The following is a 23,415-nucleotide window of genomic DNA, read 5'->3' on the forward strand; positions in this document are numbered from 1 at the left end:
GTCCCCAGAACCCATTTCAAAGCTGGGCCTATCCCAGCACTGGACACAGAGACAGCGAGTCCAGGGAATCTCTGAGTTCTGAGTTCAGCAATAGATCCTGCCTCAACGCATAATGTGGACAGTGACTGAGGAAGACACTCACATCAGCCTCATACCTCTAAATGCAAAAGCACATGCATGTACACCCACACGTGTGCAAGCCTGTACACACACCACACGCACATATACAAGCAAAAGAGAAAGAAATGTGCTACGAAAGTTAATCTGATAAATAAAATTGGAGGGCATAAAATTAAATTACTTGACATTTAAACAAATAGGTTCTAATACAACAACTTGTTTCCAATCAGTTATTGAAACAAAAATCTCCTGGGATAATTAGCTGGCAATTTATTTTACTTGAAGTGGGGTGATTAGCAAAAAGGATAATTAGGGAGGCACCTGAATGGTACCCATTCTTAAACATTTTTTTTAATCTGAAGTAATGTCATTTCCTCTTCTTAGTCAGCTTTGATGACCCTAAACCCCGAAGCATCCTCTTAGCCAGCTGTGGCGGTGCACACCTGGAATCCCAGCATCTGGGAGACTGAAGCGGGAGGATGGTGTGAGATATTTACTAATTAATTAGCTGGGTTTCCCCCTAAGTACAGACACTGTATTATCCTGTATCCTATGTGACTGTATTATGCACTATATTAAAGAAAGCTATTTCATTTGCACTTTAAAGGAAGCTTTGAGAAAGAACACAGGCAGCTACAAGCACATACCATCCAAACATCAAGGACTTCTCTAATTCAAGTTTGGGGCTTGTTTTTTGTTGTTGTTGTTGTTGTTTTTCTGTTCTGTTTTCCTGACAACAGCTTCACAGCTGGAGACATACTTTGGCATTCCTGCCCGTGAGAGGAGCATGGTCCTGAGTGCAGGAAACCTCAGATGAATTATACACAGTCCTAATCCTCCAGCATCTCTGCTCTGCCTACATAACCATTCAGAGTGGAAGAGGCTTTGATTAAGAGAGGCTCAAAGGGTACAGTCCAGGAGAAGACTGGATCATTAAAGGCTGCCCGGAGGAGGTGTGAACAGAGTCCAGAGATGAAAGGGAACTGGAAAAATATTCTCTTTCATCCTTTTACCTTTTGCTAGGCAGCAGCATCCATCACGTTTCTGAAATTTCCTTCACCTTTAAATGTGCAACAGAGACCTCTCACATCTCCCTCAAGTGACAAACTGAGTTACAGAATAACACCCCTTCAACGGGCTGCCGCTGCCGAGTTGTGTGGCCTGAAGTGTGGGGAGCTGACAGTCACTGTCCCGCCCACCCCCACCCCCACCCCAACCCCTCCTTGGGGCTGTGGAAATGGACAATCGGGATAAACAGGAAAGGAAGTCCTCTCTTCATTTTGTGTGCAGGGATGACTTATTTGAGAAAAGAAAGGGGCTTTGGTTTGGTTTTTAATAAACTGCAAGGATAAATTCCTCAATATTCAGGGAGCAAAGTGAGAGTTTTTTTTTTTTTCCTTCAGTTTGTTAAAAGGCCGAGGAGGGAATGGAGCACACTGGTTGGCCTGCTGCCCCTTAGGCTGGCACAGCGCATCGGCTAATCATGCTCTGTACAGATCGATCCATAATGATGCGCCTACTGCTTCTGCCCATGTGCTCTGCCCCTGGGAAGTAAAGGAGGAGGCAGATTAGTGAGTTTAGCTCTGTTCCCCCTCTTTCCCAGAGTCCCAGAGTTCACTGTCCTCTGAATTCCTGGGGACTCTGTGTAACGCTATAGGCTGGGATTGTGTCTGGGAGAGCTGTGGGGGAAGAGGCAGAGACTTCAAGGAACCTGGGTCAGTTCAGTTTGGGCGTCTGTCTTTGTTCGCTCTGTAATTCCGACCTCCTGTCGCTTGCTCTGTCTGCACTTCCGTTCCCTTATATGTACCGCGGTGATGTCCTTGCCTATCTCACTGGGCTTGGGGATACACTAGTTAGTTACTTTACTCATTGATGTAACAAAATGCCTGGTAGAAACCCAATTCAGGGAGGGGAGGGGCTTGTTTGGCCTCATAGTTTGAGGCACAGCCTGTCAAGCTAGGGGTCTTAGTGACAGGAGCAGGAGGCAGCGGTCACGTGGCAGCCACGGTCAGGAAGCAGAGATGAACGCTGGTGCTCAGCTGACTTCCACCTTTCCATTCAGTCCAGGACAGCAGCCATGCCACCCACATTTAGGGACATCTTTCCTCTTCAGTTAAATGTCCCTGGAAGCTCCCCCACAGACATACACAGAGGTGTGTCCATTTGGTGGTTCTAAATCCAGAAGAGCTGATAACCACGGTAACGGTCCCAGGAGAGAACCAAATGAATGATGTCGAGGAAAGTCTTTACTGAGAAAGGAGGGAGCAGGGCAAAGAGGGTTTTCCTGAGTAAATACTCAAGTGCGTGGAGGACCGTCTGACTGATCTACATAAGTGAGTGTAACAGTGATGATAATCAACCTGCACGTGACCTGTGGCAAGCCAGACCCTGCTTTCCACGAAACCACCAGGGAGTAACCAAGCCATTCTCTTCGCCAGGCGTGGCACCGTCTGTGGAAGCCTTTGACAAGCTGGTGATCAGTATGGTGGCCGAGTTCTTAAAGAACAGCAGAGTCCTTGCTGGGGACGTCGAGACTCATGTGAGTACTTCCTTGTCCCTCAGACAACCCCAGTGGCATCATGGTGTCTCCTCTGTTTTTCCTTTCACTTATGCAGTCATTTCTGTGTCTGCCCTGCAAGCGTCTACTGAGTCAGGCATCACGTGGGTACTGTCCTAGAAGCCCAGAGTTCTTGATGAATGAGACAGGAGAGTCCGGCCCCACCCCCACCACAGAACTTATTACCTTTGGGAAATAAAAGGCATACATAACTATATAACCAACTGAGGTATTGTAGGTTTGATCAACAAATAAGGAAGTAGACAATGATGTGGAAAATTCTGGAGTCGGGGTTGCTGGCACAGGGGATGTATCTCAGGAGGTGGCACTTGAGCCGAGATCTTAGAGGGAGTAGTAGGTAGGGGTAGTTATGGAGCAGAGTGGTCCAGACAGAGGAGAGGGTTAGAGGAAAGGCCCAGAGGACACTGGGACAAGCTGTTCTCAGAAGAGCAAAAGGCTACCAGGAGGTGAGTTGGGGAGAGAGGTAGCTTGGAACCAGAGCCAGATAGGACCTGTTAGTCACAGTAAAGGACTTTCTTGTATGCTTGGTGTGACAGGAAGCTACAGAGGGCACCAAACAGAGGGATTAGGGTGGATTCCTTCCACTTTAAAAAAAGCTCCTCCAGCAGGATTGACTCAGACACCCTTCCTCCTCGGGGTCAGCCTGAGGCTATTAGTAACACCTGTTAGGGTGTTTCTGCCATCAGAAAATAGAAAGTGTTGGCGTGGGTGTGGTGAACTCGGAACCCCCAGGTTCTGCTGGTGGGAATGGAAAATGGCACCCACGAGAGAAAAGGGTTTGGCAGCAGAGTAAACATGTGATCTCTTGTTCGAGCTCATACCCCAAAGCAATGTAAACAGATTTTCACAGCGGTGTTTGTGCTCCCAAGTTCAGAAGAGCATGAGTCACAACCAAGAAGGGGAAGCAGCTGAAGTGTCTATGGACAGACGGATGCATGAAGGAAGTGGGTTGTCTAGGTCCAGTGGAATATTATTCAGCTTCTAGAAGAGAAAATTGTGTTATGTGCTAAAAGACGGGTGAACTTTGAGGATGTTGTGCTAAGGGAAATAAGCCAGACACAGAAAGGAGTCCCTTGGGTGAGTCCATCTAGATGAGATATCCAAAGAGGCAAAACTGATAGAGACAGAGAGTGGATTGGAGATCTGTGGTGATCTATTGTGTACCCTAATAAGCTTTGCCTGAAGATCAGAGAGACAAAGGAACAAGCCACAGCCACCACCTCTTACCTCACCAGCTCCTCAGCCTGAAAAGGCCTCTAGTTCCTGTCTCCTCACACCTTATATACCTTTCTCTGTCTGGCCATCACTTCCTGGGATTAAAGATGTATGTCTTCCCAAGCAAAGGCAGGAGATCTCAAGTGCTGGGATTAAAGACTTGTGATTCCTAGTATTGGGATTAAAGGTGTGTGCCACCACTGCCTGACTCTGTTTCTTTCCTAGACTGAGTCAATCTCATGTAATCCAGGGTGGCTTTGAACTCATCTGGATCTCTGCCTCCTGAGTGCTAAGATTAAAGGTGTGTGCCACCACTGCCTAGCCTCTAGGTTTAATCTAGTGGCTTGTTCTGTTCTCTGGTCTTCAGGCAAAGTTCATTAGGGTACACAATGTATCACCACAGACATCACCAGAGGCAGGCATGGGAGGCAATGAGTTGTCTAATGGGTGTGCCCTTTCAGTTCTATGATAAAAAAAAAAAAAAACAAAACTAGAAATCTCACAGCTCCAATGTAACGACACTGAACCATATAGTTAAAAATGGCTAAGCTGGAGATGGAGGGATGACTCAGCCATTAAAGGCTAGGCTCACAACCGAAATGGCTAAGACGGCAATGTGCTGTTGCCGTTTTATCGTGTGTGTGTGTGTGTGTGTGTGTGTGTGTGTTCATGAGTGTGTGACTGCACATGCAGGTGTGTGTGCATGTATGTGGAGCCAGAGGTCAACCCCAGGTGACTTTCCTCGGGTGAAAGCCACCTTGGTTTTGAGATGGTGCCTCACTGGGGCTTGGTACTTACTGAGTGGACTAGGCTGGCAGGCCAGCAAATCATTCTGTCTCCTCCTCCCCAGCACTGGGATTACTGTGCACATGACAGCTTTTTACATGGGTGCCAGGGATCAAACATGGTGTTGGTGAAGCCAGCCCTTTCCTAGCGGGGGTATCTCTCCAGCCCTTTTCTTACCGTGTTTTTAAGTTACCACACAAAGGAACATGCTTTTTTGTGACATTTCCATACCTGTGCATCGTTTCCATACCTGTGCACCAATTTATGTCCCTTCCCTGCTGTCCTCTTCCATGACCCCTGTCCCTCTGGGTGGTTCTCTTCCTCAGACGGTCCCTACCTTCTGCTTTCATGTCACAATATTCCATTGCTCTCTCTTCGTGTTCTTAATATCTCTTCCATCCCCATGATCCCCTTTCTAGATTTATGACCCACAGACAGACAGACAGACAGACAGACAGACAGACAGACAGACACACACACACACACACACACACACACACACACAAATGAAAATTTTCTTATGTCTTATCTTCTCATGACTTTCTTTTTTTCAAGTACAGCTTGGGAGAAAGGAAAAATCATAGAATCTGGGAATTCCCTATCGGAAGAGACTGTTAAGGATGCGTGTCTGGTCTGCTAGTGACAGACAGTCTTATTCTCCAGCACTTAGTCATTATTTACATTCATTTAGCGAAAACACAAGTCAGACCAGTTAAAAACTTAAGGATAAGGGAAGCATCAGGCTGCTTTTCAGGGCTCTGTCTCAGAGGATAGAATGCCAACTCTTTCTCCCTCTAGATGCCTCTCCATCAGGACGATCCTGGCAAAGACACTTTCAGCGTAGGTTTATAGAAAATCTGATGCTTGAATGAAGTTGTGTGAGGTTAGGAAAAATAACTGAAAAGGATTCTGTCCTTGCTCCTCTTCTGCTGATAGCCTATTCCACACCCACACTGGTCTTGCAGAGAGATCTGATGACATCACATCACTGTATCTGTCTGCCACAGATACCCTCTCATACTTGTTGGCACAATCCACCCGAAAGCTAACTACACAAAGGAGTACTACCCCAGTATGAAGAAGTTCCCAAGTGATGCTGTCATGGTGATTCCCAACTTGTGACCTTCAGTTGTTGTTGACGCTATGTTTCTGGGGTAGGACAGTACATCTGATCTCTGGCTAATAATACCTCACAAACCCTAGGTAGGAGCTTTATCCAGAAAACAGTGAGGCTTAGAAATAAGTACTTGAGTTTACATCTTTCCAAAATGTGGATTTTGCAAGAGTGAACCTTCCAATTGCATAGTAAACCGTCCCTTTGGATTCCTTTGAGAATAAAGTGAGGTGTAAGTATAATTGAACTTAAATGAAGGGTTCTTTCCTCGCCACTCATCAGCTTGTAAACAGTGTGACTCTAATGAAAATATGTTCTCGATAATGAATATGGAATGTTTTACACTTGTTGGGTTTATTTTTTTAATAGAAGAGAAGACCGAAAAGGGAAAAAAGGGGAGGGCAGAGGGGAGGGATGGAGAGGAGAGGAACACCCAGAAGAAAAGAAGGAAAGGAGAACACAAGGGAGAAAAAAAGAAAGGAGGAGAGGAAGAAGAGAAAATACAAGGGAAGTGAGACAGAGAGCCACAGGGGAGAGAGAGACACTCGCCATCTGAAAACTTAGACCCTGGCTCCGTGGCACACAGAAGTGCAGGCAGCCAGAGCCCATCTGCCTGTTGCTTTAACAAGCAGTTGAGGTCTGCACCCTCCCAGAGCCCTGTGTCATTGGAGTTAAGCCTGCAGCTGCCACCTCTCCTGCAAGCCAAAAGTGGGGGTTTGAACTTTGTTCCAAGAACACACCTGTTGCCTAGAAAAGGGAAACCTCACATACCTGATTGTACAGTATGGAAATCTGAGAAGGATACCAACATGCATCGTGTTCAATCCTGTCCCCGGCTCAGCAGCTATTTCACAGATGCTAATAATGAGTACAGGCAGCCGGGCCATGATTTAACGTCTGTCTCCATGTGCTGGCTGCTAGTCCAGCTTTAATTTGCCCAACACTCAATAGTCTATTGACAGAACAGACCACAAAAGGGGGGGTTAATGGTGACAATTAGGATGTTCTGCTGAACCCAAGAACATAACAGGTTTAGAAAAGATTAGCTCTGGCTAAGCCTCCTTGTGTGCAGCATAAACCAGAGGGCTTATTTAAATTACCCTCCAACCCGAGAACAATGACGCAGCTTGTGCCTCCGTTAGAAGAATAAACAATGCGTAATTTTATAATAGATCTTTAGGGTAAATACGGTTGTGGCCATGAAAGGAACTGGTCCTCTACAAACGGAGTCCATATATCATCAACAAGGTCTTGGAAGTCGTGGCCCATTAGCAATGAACTGGTGTGACTTATGTGTTGTGTTGTGTTTCTTAATGAAACTTTTGTAGAGCTAGAGATGTACCTCAGTTGGTAGAGTTGGTAAAAATGCCTTTCTAGCATGCATGAAGACCTGGATTTGTGCCCCCTACACACACACACACACACACACACACACACACACACACACACACACACACACACACACCAAATTAACCTCATGTGGTCCCACATGCCTACAGTCAGTCCCCAGCACTTCGTAGGTGAAGGCAGGAGCCTCTACACTGGTGGCGGGGGGACAGGGTTGAGGCTAGCTTGGACTGCATGACAGCTTGAACTACTCAACAACCCTCAAATCAGCGCTATTGTGATTTCCAGTGTATAGAACTAATCACGAGCCTATTGCTGAGTGACTTGACGGTCGCAAAGCAGCTTCCAATGACAGCTGGAAATTTTGAGTCCTTCCTGAACATTTCTTGGGTGTGGAATATTTATTTTTTCTTGATTAAAATGGATTTAAAAGAAAAATCTCGTATTAATTGTTCCATAAATAAGAGAATCACTATTTAAGCAAAAAGACAGTAAAATTAAACTAAGCATAATGCACACATATGATGTAGACACAGTCTGAGCCATGCTCTGTCTTTGTCTTCCCTGACCTTATAGGACAAGCATTTTTAGACAATTACTAGACAGACTCCATTGATAGTTGTTGGGGTGGTGGTTTTGCGACAAGAGTGACATGTAGTGCAGGTTGGCCTCAGACTTGCCATGTAGCTGAGCCTGGCTTTGAACTCCTGTCCCTCCAACCTCCACCTTCCCTCTGAGTGCTGGGATTACAGATACACACCCACAAAGCCTCGCTGTTGGCGCCGCTCATCGCCACACCACATGCTGAGAGTTCTAGCTGTCCGCTGAATTCATCTATAGGATGGTTGCTTCCTCTCCTGCCCTACTGCCTGGCAGAGAGAGTCCGAGACGGGCAGAGGCCTCTTCTTCAACTGTGCTGTCTTCCAGTCAGCTTCTGTTTTCCTGTGTGGTGGTGTAACTAAGTTAAACACTTGCCTTTAGTAAGGTTACTAAACACGGTGTTTCAGCCATCACGAGCCAGCTTTTCCCAATGGCAAACATCAAAGCCTGATCTCATCAGGAATTCTGACTCCGGCCGGGGCTCTTACATGCTATGGATCCAGACAAGAAAACATTCGGGTAGCATCCCAGTCATGTCTTCTTCTATATACTCCCTGTTCTAGTTCTCCTTCCCTGTCTCCCTCTCTCCCCTCCCGCTCCCCCCTCCATCCCCTTTCTCTGTTATTTTTCCTTTACCCTCCCCTTGTCCATCCCTCCTTCCTCCCTTGTTCTCTGATTTTTTTCTTTCTCCCTCCCCCTTTCCTTTTTCCTCCTGCCTCCCTCCCTTTCTGTCTTTCTTTCTCTCCCTCTCCCTCTCCCTCCCTTCTCTCCTTCCACCTGTCTGTCCGTGTTCTAGACATTAATCTATACCCTAGAGAAAATAAGTAGCGCGGGGGTGGATTAAGGGACAGCGGAGACTTGGCGACACAGCTGGGAATCTGATCCCAGAGTCCCCTCTGTCACTTTAGCTGATGCCTGCTTGACTCTTTGGGCAGCTGTGGCTCCCACGGCCTTTCTCCTCATAAGAAACAAGGTGGCAGAACACAAGGCAGGCTGGGGAGGGGCAGGGGTCTCCTCCCTCATGGCTTTCATGCATCACCTCAGAGCAGTAATGACCCTGGAGGTCTTCACGTCCTCTCTGTCACGCAATCCAGTCCAGCCCAGTCATGAGCATGCTGCTGGTTCCAGAGATACAGAACTCAGGAGCATTTGCACACTGGCCTATTAACTTTTCTCTGCAAGAGCATGGAGACTTTTTAATTCTGCGTTGACACTGACTGGATTTAAAATCACCATAAGGACACATACGTGGCATATCTCTGAGGGAGTTTGCAGAAAAGTTTGCCTAGAGAGTGAAGCCCCACCCTGAATGTAAGAGCACCGTCCCAGAGGCTGACGTTCTAGACTAATTTTTAAGAGGTTTGCTGAGCACCAGTCTTAATGTCCCTTCATCTCCTGGCTGTAGACACAATGTGACCAGCCACTTCACACACACCACCATGGCTCCCCACCCTGATGGACTGCACCTCCTCAAACTATGAGATGGAGCCAACCATTCTTTCCCTCCTGAAGTTGTTCCTGTCAAAATTTCTGGCACACTGGGGACAAAAGTAACAACTACAGTTGGCAAATTTTTCCCTTAGAGAAGTTTTTGGACAAATTCCAGCCAGCTCTTGTTGAGCATTCCAGTTTCATACCTAGACTTTGGGGCGTGACCAATAAAAAACTGGACTCAGAACAAAAACATCTATGAAGAGCCGGCAGGCACCACCAAACACCAGGATTGCCTTCCCTGTCTATCAGAAATTAGCTGCCACCCAATATCCTGAAGGAGTAACGAATCAGGGGCTATCAGTGGCTGAGGTTAAGAAAAGACCTGCGGCCTTAGCTTTCTGGTATGCACACGGGTTACATTTTGACGTTTTCCACATGCGCATCTAGTGTCTCTTAACCACATTCATCCCATATCTTCTCTTGTCTTCTTCCCACTCCTGCTGACTCCTTCCTCATCAACCCATCTCTCCCCTTCCCTTCCCCCCTCCCTCCCCCTCCTCTCTTTGGAGGCAGTTAATTTAATGAGCATTGTTTATAGGAGTGTAGGGGAGGGGTTTTGCTAACCTATCCCATGCATGCTTTTCTCCTTTCCTTTTTTAGCAATTGAGTTTAACTTTTTGAGTAAATCATGTATTTATTATTCAGTCAGGAAAAGCTTATGTGTGGGCCAGTGAGATGAGCCAGTGGGTAAAAGCATTCGCCGACAAGCCTAATGACCCGAGTTCGATCCCCAGAACCCACATGGTGGGGGAAAAAGGACTCTCAAAGGTCCACTGAGTTTCCCATGTGCAAAGTGGTACATGAATGCCAACACACTAAATAAATGACTGATAAATAAATGCATTAATATAATTTAAGGAAAAGCTATATGTTAAAGCGTAACCCACTTTCCTTGCCCAATATTTCCACTCTGCTGTGGTCTGAATCTGTCTCCTAAAAGTTCTTAGAGAGGAAATTTAATTCTTGAGGTGTTGGGAGGTGTGTCCCAGGGGGCAGACGTTTGGACAGAGGGGACAGAGTCCTGGCGAAGGGATTGCGGCTTTGTCCCCACTGGAGTTCTTGTGGAGTCGTGGGCTGTGACAACATGAGCATCCTTGAGCTTTCCCTCTTCCGCATCACCCACCTGCTCTGTGGTCTCTGACACCCACTGAAACGGCAGGAAGCGTCTGGGGGATGTCCGGGTCCCAGAGCACACATGTGGAAGTGAGAAGACAGTTTGTGGGCCAGTTTTTCTCTTTCCACCATGAGGCTCCAGGGGATCAAACTCAGGCTGTCAGGTTTGTAAAGCCACAGAGTCATCTCTCAGCCTTAGTTTTTAATGTCTTTAATGTGTTTGTCTTTTCCAGCACCTTTAATATGGTAGTAATAAGATACTGATAATGGTTTACCTTTTTTTTTTTTTTTTTTTGGTTTTTTTTTCGAGACAGGGTTTCTCTGCATAGCTTTGCGCCTTTCCTGGAACTCACTTGGTAGCCCAGGCTGGCCTCGAACTCACAGAGATTCGCCTGGCTCTGCCTCCCGAGTGCTGGGATTAAAGGCGTGTGCCACCACCGCCCGGCTAATGGTTTACCTTTTTAATGACGTATTAATTGTACATAGTAGTGCATTTCATAAGAGCTTTTACTCAAGTACAGAGTGCACTTTGACCTTGTCCACCCCATACACCCCCTTTCCCCACCTCCTGTTAATCCCTTCCATCACCCTAATCTTGCTTTCATGACATATATATATATATATATATATATATAAATGATTTTATGTCTTATAGAAAACCTAAGGTCCACAAATCAGAGAAAACACACAATATCTGTCTCCCCAATTTTGGCTCATTTTACTTGATATGATCTCAGTTACATTCACTTTCCTGCAAACAGCATAATTTCGTCCTTCCTTATGGCTGAATGGAGTCCTTATTGTGTGTCTAGTGCCACATTTTCTTTATCCTTTTATCTGCTGATGAGCACCTAGGTCAGTCCATCTTGGCTCTTGTGAATCATCCTGAAATAAACATCAGCCTGCAAGTATCTCTGTGATGCGTTGCTTTAGAGATGCTCACATCCCATATCCAGGGGTGGGATAGCTGAGTTCTCCTTTAACGTTTCTGAGGGACCCCCCTACTGATTTCTGCGGTAGCTGGAGTAGACTGGTTCACATTCCCACCAGCCTCTTTCCTGCTACATAAAACTCTCTCCTTCGCTTCTTCCTTCCCTTCCTCGCCAGCCGTTGTTGCTATTTGATTTCTTCGCCATATGGCTTGTCCAAACAGTGTGTACGTGAAGAGAGTGTGTACGTGCATTTGTGCATGCACACTTATGACCTCACACTTATGATCTCAGACAAGCACTCTACCTCTGAACTACTCCTCAGCCCAGGGTAATCACTTTTTAACATTTAGTTATTTATTTATATGGGGTGGGTGCGTGCCATTGCAAGCATAAGGAGGTCAAGGAACAGCTTATGGAGTGGGTTTTTTCCTTCCACCGGGTGAGGTTCAGAGATCGAGTCCAGGTCATTAGTCTTGGCAGCAGGGCCCTTAACCCATTGAGCAGTATAATCATTTTTAATGTCCAAATCTGTGTCTTCTCTATGTAAGCAACAGCAATATTAAGTTGTGTCAAAGGCTGACTCGGGCATCCATGAATGGAGACAAGCATATGACTTTTCTCTCTAAGTGTTTACTGTGATAGTTGATAATAATAGAGCCCCCAATTCTGAGCCTATCTTATATTTCAGGGAACTAATTTTATTGAAGTGTTACTTTCCAAATGTTTGACAAAGGAATATAGGAAGCTTTATGAGTCATAGGACAGTTACTTTGTTTCACAAAGTATGTACCCTGGGCTTACACATTATACCCAGCATGACAGTTACACCCAAGTGGGAATCACAGAACATGGGAGGCTGAGGCAGGAAGATCAAGAATTCAGAGCTAGACTGGGCTATATAGCAAGGCCTTAGAGAGGCGATGGGAACAGTGTAGACTTCAAAGCTTCATCATTGTTATATTATTAAATAGTATCGTCATTTTAGATCCCTTCTTTATGTTTAAGGCAGTTTATACATATAATTTATTCTTACATTAAATCTGTTCAAATAAAAAATGATACTTTCTATCATCGAGTTAAGGTGTAGCCTACAGATTTGAACTGTATCACTTCTTTTTGTTTATTTGTTAGTTGGTTGTTTTTTAAATATTTTTCAAGACAGCGTTTCTCTGTGTAGCTCTGGCTGTCCTGGAACTCTCTCTGTAGACCAGGCTGGCCTCAAACTTAGAGATCCCCCTGCCTCTGCCCCTTGAAAACTGAGATTAAAGGTATGAGCTCCCACCTCCTAGCATACTGTGTTGCTTTTGAGGGAAATATGTTCAAATTAACTTTAAAATAGCAATTACTTTTTTTTCTATTATACATGTTGACTAAATTTTCAGATTTTCTAATTAAAATGTCACATAGTAATGTGCAGGGACTGTAGTGTAGTGATCCCTGTTTCTTTTACTCCATTCATAACCCTTTTGGCCTGTACGAATAAGTTATTTGGGAAAGGAAGAGCCTCCACAATGAAATTAGTCCCCACAGGCAGGGCTGCTTTTAGTGATGAATTGTTTCGGGGCAATTGAATTCTTTGGTTGAGTAAGCCAGACAAAGCCGAATCCTCACCACAACTGCTGAATCTGAGGGAAGAGTCCTCTCCTCTACAGAACTGGAGATCCTGTGAGTGGAATGTCACACTAGTGAAGGAAATACAGGTCGCACTTCCAAACCGGCCACAGGCTTGTTTCACAGTGGGCCAGGGTGAGGGGTACGGATCAAATTCTGAAGTCTCTGCTGCTTTGAATCCTCATATAATGATGGATGCCACCAGGGATGCTATCGGGGAACTATGGTACTGGTTCTTCCATTCCTCTTTGGGTTCACTGGCTTAAGCAGAATAAGCATCCAGCATATACAGGGATGAATTCAGAGCACGCCCAGGTGTTTTTTTTTTTTTTTTTTTTTTTTTTGTGTGTGTGTGTGTGTGTGTGTGTGTGTGTGTGTGTGTGTGTCACATGATACCTCTTCAGCTGAACCTAGAAAAAAAGCAGACTAATGAATCTTGGATAAACAGCATCACTCTGTAAAAGAACAGCATGTGTGGACAGTTCAGAAGTTTGTTGCAACACTGTTGGCAGTGGCTGAGTCAGGGAAGCAGCCTGGGTCTCCACAGCATGGAAGAGACAAGAAAGTGCAGGAGATGTAAATGGGGGTTGATTGCAGCCGTAAAGAAGATGAAAGTTATTCCAAAGAGAATGAACTCAACTGTAAATAGTCATCTTAGGAAGGCGGTTTCAGAAAATGAATGTATGTTTTCTCTTATTTGAGGTTCCTAATTTTATAGAGATACATAAAACCATGTGTGCAGAAGCAGAACTGTCTAGGGAAACAAAGGAAACTGATGGGGGCTACGGGGTGGGGGGGGAGGCATGGGGAGAGTATGCTCAACATATGATACATAGTACATGAAAATATCCTTATGTGTACAGTGAATTTTTAACATAAAAAGAAAGTCTTGTAGGTAACTAGCAAATTTTTCCCTAGAATTTTCTCCTGAAAATTACCCTCTCATTGAGTTATTTTCAATCAGAAGTGAAGTCACACTGCCAGGGACACAAAGGAAGTGCCCCTTCCATTGCTTCCCCCCACCCCGGGAGTTCCTCTCCTTTCTCTTTCTGTCTTCCTACATCGAAGCCAGTGATTGGAACATTTGCCTTCTTTGTTAATTTTGTTTTCCGGTTTTTATTGTTGTTTATCTGTTTTTGAAACCCGGTCTTGTAGCTAGAGTTTTCCTGCCTTGCCCACGGTCAGGACAAATCTCTGTCACCCGCCAGTCCCACAGCCGCTCAGACCCAACCAAATCAACACAGAGACTTATATTGCTTACAAACTGTATGGCCGTGGCAGGCTTCTTGTTAACTGTTCCTATATCTTAAAGTAACGCATTTCTACAAATCTATACCTTGCCACGTGGCTCGTGGCTTACCAGCATCTTCACATGCTGCTTGTCCTGGCAGTGGCTGGCAGCATCTCCTTCTGCCTTCCTGTTCTTTTATTTCTCCTCTGTTAGTCCCGCCTATACTTCCTGCCTAGCCACGACCAATCAGGTTTTATTTATTGACCAATCAGAGCAACTTGACATACAGACCATCCCCCAGTACAGCCAAGTGCAGACCATCTCAGACACCTGCACTCAGGCCCATGGTCCTAATCATCCTCTATGCAAACCTGCTGGGTAACGCCACAAGGAACCCAAGAAGGGCTCCCACAGGACATACATTAACATCCCACAGCACGGTCTCCTGTGTCTTAGGTTGGCCTCAAACTCAGCTAGTAGCTGAGGATTGCCTTGGCCTGTTTTGTTTTGTAACTTTGACCTTCCTAGCCTATTGAGCACAGGGATTGCAGGTATGTGCTACCATGCCCGTTTTACTGAGCACTGGGCATTGAACCCCGCCCGGGCTTTGTGTTCGCTAGGCACTCTACCAACTGAGCCACATCCTGTTATCTTTCTATCTGGATTTTAGAATGATACACTCACTTGCCTGGAGGATTTGGGTGTTCATGCTTTGTCCTAACGAGATGACTTCTTTATATTCTAATTTCATTTAGATAATCTTGTTATGTCCCCATGAAACACGCACATCATTCTCACAAAAATTTGTCATAATACCATATTCAGTGCACACCAGAAAACCCACTGTCTGTCAACTGTGTGGGTACCTGGCCTGTGAATCACTCTGATTCTAAGAGAGCGTGTCTGTAGATTTGTTACTGTGCACACAGCAACAGCAACTTTGCTCACCGATCATCACCATAGTTTTCTCTTTCTACTTGTACTTAGATAGTAGGTTAACAATGATTAGATCATTTTAAAACATGACAGTTCACATGCATATTCATAAATATATATTTATTTATAAATGTTTTTAACATGTTATAAGTTGAGTCTTTTTAAAACATCAAATAAATACCTTAGTGACTGAACAGGATATTAAATGATCTGATAATTTCTTGCTCATGTGTGTTTGATGTATAAATGTGTTGACCTTTCATAAAACTCTTTGAAGAAGGGCCTTGCGGGCCTCAAACTCATGACAGATCTCCTGCCTCTGCCTCCCAAGTGCTGGGCATACAGGCCTGAACCACACCTCTTGGCTAATATTTGACTCTTAGCTGCTTTAGTTAGATGTGATTTTTCACATCCGCTTGCTGAATGCTGGGGGCTATTGGAAGATTCGAGAAGCGAGCAGTTTTTCTACAGACCTCTCAGGAGCTAGCACAGGACCACAAGAAATGATTAATAAAAGTTTGCTAAACAGAAAAGTAAGACTAGTGAATGAATCAAATTATTGATATGTAATTGAATCAGCAGATGAGTTGATTTGCTGTAGCTGATGATTTGAATTAAGCCAAGCCTAGACTAATAGTCAAAAAAAAAAAAAAAATGACCAAGGCCAGATGTTTAAGCCCATAAATTAGCAATGAAGTATTTTAAAAAGAGAGAGTTGGATTTTTGTATCTCTGCAGAGGTTTAACACACACACACACACACACACACACACACACACACACACTCACACACTGATTTATCCATGCTCTGACAACCTACTAGCTCCCCCGATCTTTTCACTCTTATCTGTGTTTTGTAGCTGCAGAGAGGGAGCCTTTGGAAAACTGGCTCTCAGGCAGCTTAAGAAAGCAAGGCTAGAATTCTTAAGTAAGGAGTAAACTCACCAATACAGGGAATGGTAATCACTGCCAATAAAGCCGTCTGAGCTCAAATGGAGACAAGTTATTTCTGTGATATTTCCAACTGAAGGTCAGAGTTAAAAAAGAAATCAACTGCTAGACAGTGGTAGTGGTGGTGCATGCCTTTATCCCAGCACTCAGGAGGCAGAGGCAAGCAGATCTCTGAGTCTGAAGCCAGACTGGTCCACAGAGAGAGTTCCAGGACATGCAGGGCTACACAGAGAAGCCCCGTCTTGAAAAACCAAAAAAAAAAAAAAAAAAAAAATCAATTTTTGTTTGGTTTCTCTCTTTGGTCTTGGGTTTGCCATGATGCTCTCTCTCTGTCTCTCTCTCTCTGTATCTCTTTGTCTCTCTCTGTCTCTCTCTCTCTGTGTCTGTCTGTCTGTCTCTCTCTGTCTCTCTCTCTGTCTCTCTCTGTCTCTTTCTGTCTGTCTGTCTCTCTCTCTCTCACACACACACATACACACACACACACACACCACCACCACCACCACCACCACCAATGTTCAAAAGGATAGCTATCAGGCAAGAGGGAACTCTACAGTCTGGAATCGAAGGTTAAGAAATTAAACTTTGAGCTTGAATTTCCCTGTGTTTTTCCAATAATCAAATATCCCTGGTTTTCATGAGAACATAGCTGCATGTGTTTCTATAATGGTAAACATCTGGGAAAGAGTGAAAAACCCAGCAGATTGTCTCAACACATCCAAACACAGATATCCTGTGCTTTTCAGCCAGATACTTCCCTCCTGCCCAATTCAACTTGGGAGTCGTTTGCCCCAGGCCCTAATGGAAGCCACGGATGGTGTGCCAGGCCATGGACAGGGCACTCTGTACACAGGGCTACCCTGTATGCACTGTGCAGAGGGTGCTGCCCCAAGCCTGGTTGCTAAGAACCTGGAAGATGCTGAAGACTTTTACAGCAACCCACTAGGTGGTTTGAAGCGTCCTCAGTTTAGTTATTGGGAAAAAAAAGCTGAGACTTTGTCTGGTTTACTTAAATTGTATTTTTTCCGATATTTTAATTTTTACAAACATATCTGTGACCAGCAATTAAAAGGAAGAACATAATTTTCCAGACAGTGCTTGTGTTTGACAAAAAAAAAAACCCAAAAAACGAAAAAACCGCTGGGAAAGAATCCTTCCCACCATGCTTTTGGTGAAATGACAATAACATTGAATGAAAAACGGTCATTTATTATGAATGCTGATACCCGGGGGATTGTGCATTTAATTAGAGAAAGGAGAAGAGGGGGTTTCTGTGGAGAGGCGGCATGCTTTCAGCTGAATGGGAGCCTGGGCACTTTGCGGCTTTCACTAGCAAACTCTCCTCTCCCTTCCCTGTGTGAGTGCAGCCTTACCGCCTTTGATGCCTGGTAACCATTGTGAGGCTAATCTTGGAACTCACATGTGGGACAAAAAGGACATGGAACGAGATTTTCTGCAAGTAACAGAATGGGATTAAAAGCAGTGTGGATAGGAGAAGGTCCATGCAGGAAGAAAGATTTGCCTCATTAAAAAGAAAGTCTAGAAGGATAGTCCCTGGACAGCTGACAGTGGTCATCTTTTGGAGGTAGGATTACCAAAATCTTTTGCTTTCTAAAAGTCCATGTCTTTGTACATTTTATAGCAAGCATTCGGGAACTACTATTGGAAGAGGAAGAAAGACTAGTGAGTTCTAAAGATAGATTTTTCGGAGCAGTGTATCACTTGAAAGGGAATTTACTAAGATCGCCAACAGCAATACAAAGTAAAGAGCACCAGAAAGCGTCCCTCACCCAGCACATATGACTGCCTGTGCCTGGGTGTCTGCTGTGCCTGGGTGTCTGCTGTGCCTGGGTGTCTGTGCAACTGGGCAGCCCTTCTTTATGGCAAGGTGCTCGCTTTCTTTCTTTCTTTCTTTCTTCCTTCCTTCCTTCCTTCCTTCCTTCCTTTCCTTCTCTTCTTTCTTCCTTTTTCTTTTTTCTTCTCTTATTTTTTGAAAATATCAGTCTTTTTTTTTCTCTTATTCAACTTTTTAAACATGTGTTTTTATTTCACATGCGTCGGTGTTTTGCCTGCATGTATGTCTGTGTGAGGGTGTCAGATCCCCTGGAACTGAAGTTACAGACAGCTGTGATCTGCCATGTGGGTGCAGCCTGTGCTCTCAACTACTGAGCCATCTCTCTAGCCCCACAGCGACTTTTTCAGTCAAGTGTTTATGGGAAGATCTGAGGGTTGATGCTAGGTGGACCTGGCTGGTGGTGAACAATATTGGGTGCCTAGCTAAATTTTCTAGCCACTAGAGATCAACTTCATCTCCATGCATCAACTTTATCTCCCGATCTTACATTTGCTTTACTGTTAGTGGGACAGTGATTGCCAAGGAATCTAGCCCTTGTGGAGGCCTGTTGGACACTGCATTGCTATGAACAAACATTATTTAACTTGACCCTTGGAAGGAAGGATCTCCTAAGGTAGGTGGCTGTTGAGATGAAGCCAGGAGGCTGAGGAGGTTGGGTAACCTGCAGTGACCATTGTTAGGAACCAGGTGCTCCCCCAGCCCACCTTCAGCCACTCAGTGCCAGCAGCCACATCGTCACCAGCCACCAAATGCAACACATTTCCACTGTCACCACGAGTACCATACCCTTTATAAAGTCACCACCATCACCTACACTCCCTTGTCCCTGCTCAGAGGTGGCCTTTCTCGCTCCCCACAATAAATCTCTTACCTGAGGTCTGTTGTGTGCTGTGATCTTTGGGGCATTCCTTCACCTAGATCTGCCAAGGTGTTCGTCTGCTGCAAAACCCTAACAAGCATGCAGCCCAGGCCTGTGTGAAGTTGAAGTTCATGGTTTCTCATCTACATTATTACTCTGCTCTCTCCTAAGTAATTCTGTCATAATAAAGGCCCTTCCCTTCTTTATAAGCAATCACAGGCTTAGTCCTTCACAACTTATTTTCCACTTAGGGACATAAATGAAATGTTGGGTGAGAATATGGTTTAAAGAGGTCTAGGGGGGCATGGCTTAGTTGTTAAAATGCTCACTTTGCAAGTATGAGATCGATCCCCATCACACATATAAAAAGCCAAATATAATGATAGTAATCCTAGGGGAAGTGGAGCCAGGCAGATCCCTGGGGCTTGCTGACCAGCCAGCCTAGCCTAATCAGAGTGCTGGGTCACAGGGAGAGACCTTGTCTCAAAATGAAAGCTGGACAGAACCTGAGAAATGACACCCAAGGACACACATGTCACATGCATGAGCACCTGCACAGACATATGAACATGCATGCATGTGTGCGTGCGTGTGTGTGTGTGCGCGCGCACACACACACACACAGAGACAGAGGAGAGAGAGAGAGAGAGAGAGAGAGAGAGAATGAATGTGGTTTAAATAATACAAAGTGAAAGGATAATGCTTAGAGCCATAGTGCATTCTAGAATGAGTGATCTATTGTCCCTGACTTTCCTTTGTGGCCCTAAAGCAGTCAAGCGTCCTTTACGGACCTTTATGAACCCAAGAGCCATCAACCATGAAACCACTGCTAGCTCCCTAAGTTAAAAGAATTGGTTTAAACATGTTGATAAAGTTATTTTGATTCTTTAAGTGTTAGGGAAATAAGTGAGAGAATTTGGAGAGGGGCCAAACTACACAACGATCGAGTTTGAAAATGAAGTCAATTTGGAAGCGTGGTTCTGTTTAGAACACAAACTGGTAACAATATTCCTGCCTGTCAGAAGAGCAAATGGGTTGAAACACACAATGGTGTTCCTTTCTTTTGCTGTTCCCAGGCCCTGAGAAACACTAATTTTAACTCTTTCTTTACTGGTTTCTACTGCAATTTCAGACTTCTCTGTATATATTTTCGTAATCTACTTATTTAACGTAGGCCATATGTTCAAAACCTCTTTCCATGTCAGTACATCGAGTTCTGTCTATATTATCATTTGTTGACTGCATAATATTTTGTTCATGGTTATGCTCAGTTGATTTGAACAGTCACAATTGTGTATAGCCTCAATAATGTGTAATAAGAATGCAAGGCTCCAACTAGGTTGAGACACATGAACCAAGCCTAAGATGACGTAAGGGACAGGGACCCTCTTAAACTACATACCTTAGGTCCTTGCCAGCCTCACTGTGTCCCTGTGCTTTCGTGACATTTGACCAAATCACAGTGGGTATCCTTTCAAAAACATTATTTGTAATTGTGCACTTGTTTTCTCAAAGATGATTCCTGTCACTGGGAATGATAAGCCAATGTCAGGCGCTCCCTGCTTCACTTGCCTCATTCTCCCTGCCTCCCACACATTGTTGTGCTGACCCACGATCTCACATGACTCAAAGTGCACTAGGCTGTTTGGTGATAATTAGGCGTTAGGAAAATAAAAGTTCTAGGAAAATAATGCATGATTTGAGTGCGCATTAATATTCATGATGTTGGATGTTTAAAATACGTTGCAAATTCTGCTAGATACTCAGGAAAATGAAAAACAACTCGTATAAATCATGCTTCTTTGCAAAGAAGTCATTTATCGTGTTACCTTTCTTTGATCTGTTCCATGTATCGAGAAATTTGTTTAAATTGCCCTTTGGGGGTTGGATACGATGTGTTTAAGGTGGAGTTGGCAGGATGTTGAGGTCACCCTAGCTAAGATGAGAAATGCAGCTGAGATTTGTCAGAGAAGATTCCAGGCATACATACAGACAAAGACACATGAGAGCTGTTCCTTAGTGTCATAACTGTTCACTGGGCTGCTATAAATACTTCTGTGAGCTGGAAGTTGCCAAGGCAACAGTCCCATTAATGAAGAATAACCCTCATTTATTATCAGTGCCTGAATGATTTTTTTTCTCAATAATGTGTCCCTAGTAGGCTAACACTGACTTACTTGGTCTACCTACTCGGCTTTCCTTTCTAGATGGCACAACTCTATTCAGCCCTGCTCAGTAGGTACGCCTCCTTCCTCTGCCACTGGGAACAGAACTGGAGGGAAAGAAACTCAGGAAACTGTAAAGGCAGTAAAAATATTAATTTATAACAATTACCTAATAGAAAGTAATTGCCTTTTTGATATATGCTTTGGCATAGGCAAAGCCTGCAAATGACCATGACTCAATTGTATTTGAGCAGGCTGGGTCTTTAAATTAACTCATCTTTATGATTTAATGGCTCATAGCCAACATATTTTTTTGAGTAAGTGGAGTGTGACATTAGCGCTTCAACTCCCAACCCCCACCTCAGTCAGGCTGTAAATTTCAGCTCCATTTTATCATACACACATAGGATGTTTCAGAACGGCAGCTGTGGCTGAGATATAAGTCTTTTGGAACCTCCGTTGTTCTCAAGAGTTAGTGAAGGATTTAGAGAGATGATGGGAGTGACTGAGTACCACACACAGTGCTTCCCTGTGGTGGTGGGGTATGGGAAGAAGGAAATCTTTTACCCAGAAAGAACATTGTGTTAGTTACTGATTCACTGCTGTGACAAAACCTGACACAAAGCTGCTTAGGAAAGGGAGGGTTTATTTTAGCTCACAGTTTGAGGGGACACAGTCCATCATGGCAGTCAGTTTTCATTCCTACTCTGAAAGCAAAGAGGCTGAATGCCAGTGCTGGGGTTGTTTTCTCTCAGTTGTTTTGTTTGTTTGATGTTTTTGTATTCTTTTTGTGATATTGGGGATTGAACCCAGAGCCTTGTACATGCAGGACCAGTGCTCTACCATTGTACTACATCCCCATGCTTTCTCCTTTCTACACAGCCTAGGACCCTAGCCTAGGGAATGGTGCCACCCATATTATAGGTGGGCCTTTCCTCCTCAGTTAGAACTCTCTGGAAACACCTTTGCAGGCATACTCAGTGTGTCTCCTAGGTGATTCCAAATCTAGTCAGGTTACAGTGAAGATGAAGTATCACAAACGCATTGTCTTTTCCATTCTTGCCTTGAGCTTTGTCAAACTGACCAAATGGAAGAGCTTGCGTTTCATTCACCCATCTTTGATTATACCAACAGCCCTTTCCTGTCCAGTCTGGATGCTTGTTATGTGTTTACAGCTAACACTTTATTGCTTATTACTCACATGTGTGAATTTTTCTCTGCCTTCACATCTTGTTTTGTTAATCCCAAAGATGGGAGGAGAAAGGCCATTAATCCAAATCATCGTGGTCAAGTTAATTAAAGAAAGCAATCAATTAAAGAAAGCTTTTTTATTTGTGTACATGAGCTGCCTTCCCCTAAGGGTGTGTTTGAGAGGTCAGCATTGGATATGAGGAAAACAAGGGTTTTTATAGGGTAGGGGCTTTCCATATGGGGGATTTGGCAGGCAAAATAGAGTTATAGGACCAGAACATAAGCATAACAAGTTAGTCATAATGACCTCCTGAAACAAAGACATGATTGCAAGGTGATCATAACAACCATTTGAAACAAAGGTAGGGTTGCAAGATGGTTATTAACTTTTTGAAACAAATGCCATTCCTGGAAGAGGCAATATAGAACCATTTGTAGCTAATGGTTTAGCCCAATCCTTGAGAAACAGGTTTAATTATAAACAAGAATGATCCTAGTTTGTCTTTACTATAAGATGGCTTTTAAGCCTAAGATGGAGGCAGGCTGGTTCTTCAGTCTCTTCTGATTTATACCTGACTTGGTTGCTAGGTACACAGCAGGTGCTCAAAGAAATATATATATACTTGATATGTATGTGTGCTTTTCCTGCATGTGTAGCTGTATACCACATGCATATAGTGCCCACAGAGGCCAGAAGAGGGCATAAGATTCCCTGCAACTAACAGGGAATAACAGTTGTGAACCATCATGTGGGTGCTGGGAATTGAACCCTGGTCCTCTGAAAGAACAGCCAGTGCTCTTAACTGATGAGCCATCTTTTCAGCCCCTCAAAAGAACTTTTGTTTCATTTTTTTGTTTTTTGTTTTTTTGAGACAGGGTCTCTCTATGTAGTCCTGACTGCCCTGGAACTCACTATTGTAGACCAAGCTGGCCTAAATCTCACAGAGTTCCTCCTGTGTCTGCCTCCCAAGTGCTGAGATTAAAGGTGTATGCCACCACACTTGACCACAAAAAAAAAAAAAAAACATTTTTATTATGAAAATAATGAGTCTTTATTTTATTCAATTGTATCTTTTCCTAATAACTTTTTAAACAATCTAATATGGGAAAACATGAAAACTGATACAGGAAGAGAAGAAACCACTTATATATAATCCCAGCACCTAAAGATAGCTTGCGTGAGTATCATGGGGGTAGTTGGTATTATTCATAAGGATGTTTCTCAAAATCTTTTTTGTTTTTTTGTTTTGTTTTGTTTTGTTTTTTTGAGAGAGGGTTTCTCTGTGTAGCCCTGACTGTCCTGAAACTCACTCAGTAGCCC

The 23,415-nt window shown here is 44.1% G+C and overlaps 1 protein-coding gene across 1 annotated transcript in view; it reads left to right on the forward strand.

Annotated features, from left to right (window-relative positions):
- The window catches only part of Cap2 (cyclase associated actin cytoskeleton regulatory protein 2), a 143,757-nt gene that overhangs the window by 23,835 nt on the left and 96,507 nt on the right, over nucleotides 1–23,415 (forward strand). The window contains exon 3 of the mRNA XM_006972842.4: nucleotides 2,559–2,659. Coding sequence (XP_006972904.1) covers nucleotides 2,559–2,659 — 101 coding nt within the window. The remainder of the gene's footprint in view (nucleotides 1–2,558; nucleotides 2,660–23,415) is intronic.

This window comes from Peromyscus maniculatus, chromosome 5, assembly GCF_049852395.1.
Source record: "Peromyscus maniculatus bairdii isolate BWxNUB_F1_BW_parent chromosome 5, HU_Pman_BW_mat_3.1, whole genome shotgun sequence".
NCBI classification, from domain to species: domain Eukaryota; kingdom Metazoa; phylum Chordata; class Mammalia; order Rodentia; family Cricetidae; genus Peromyscus; species Peromyscus maniculatus.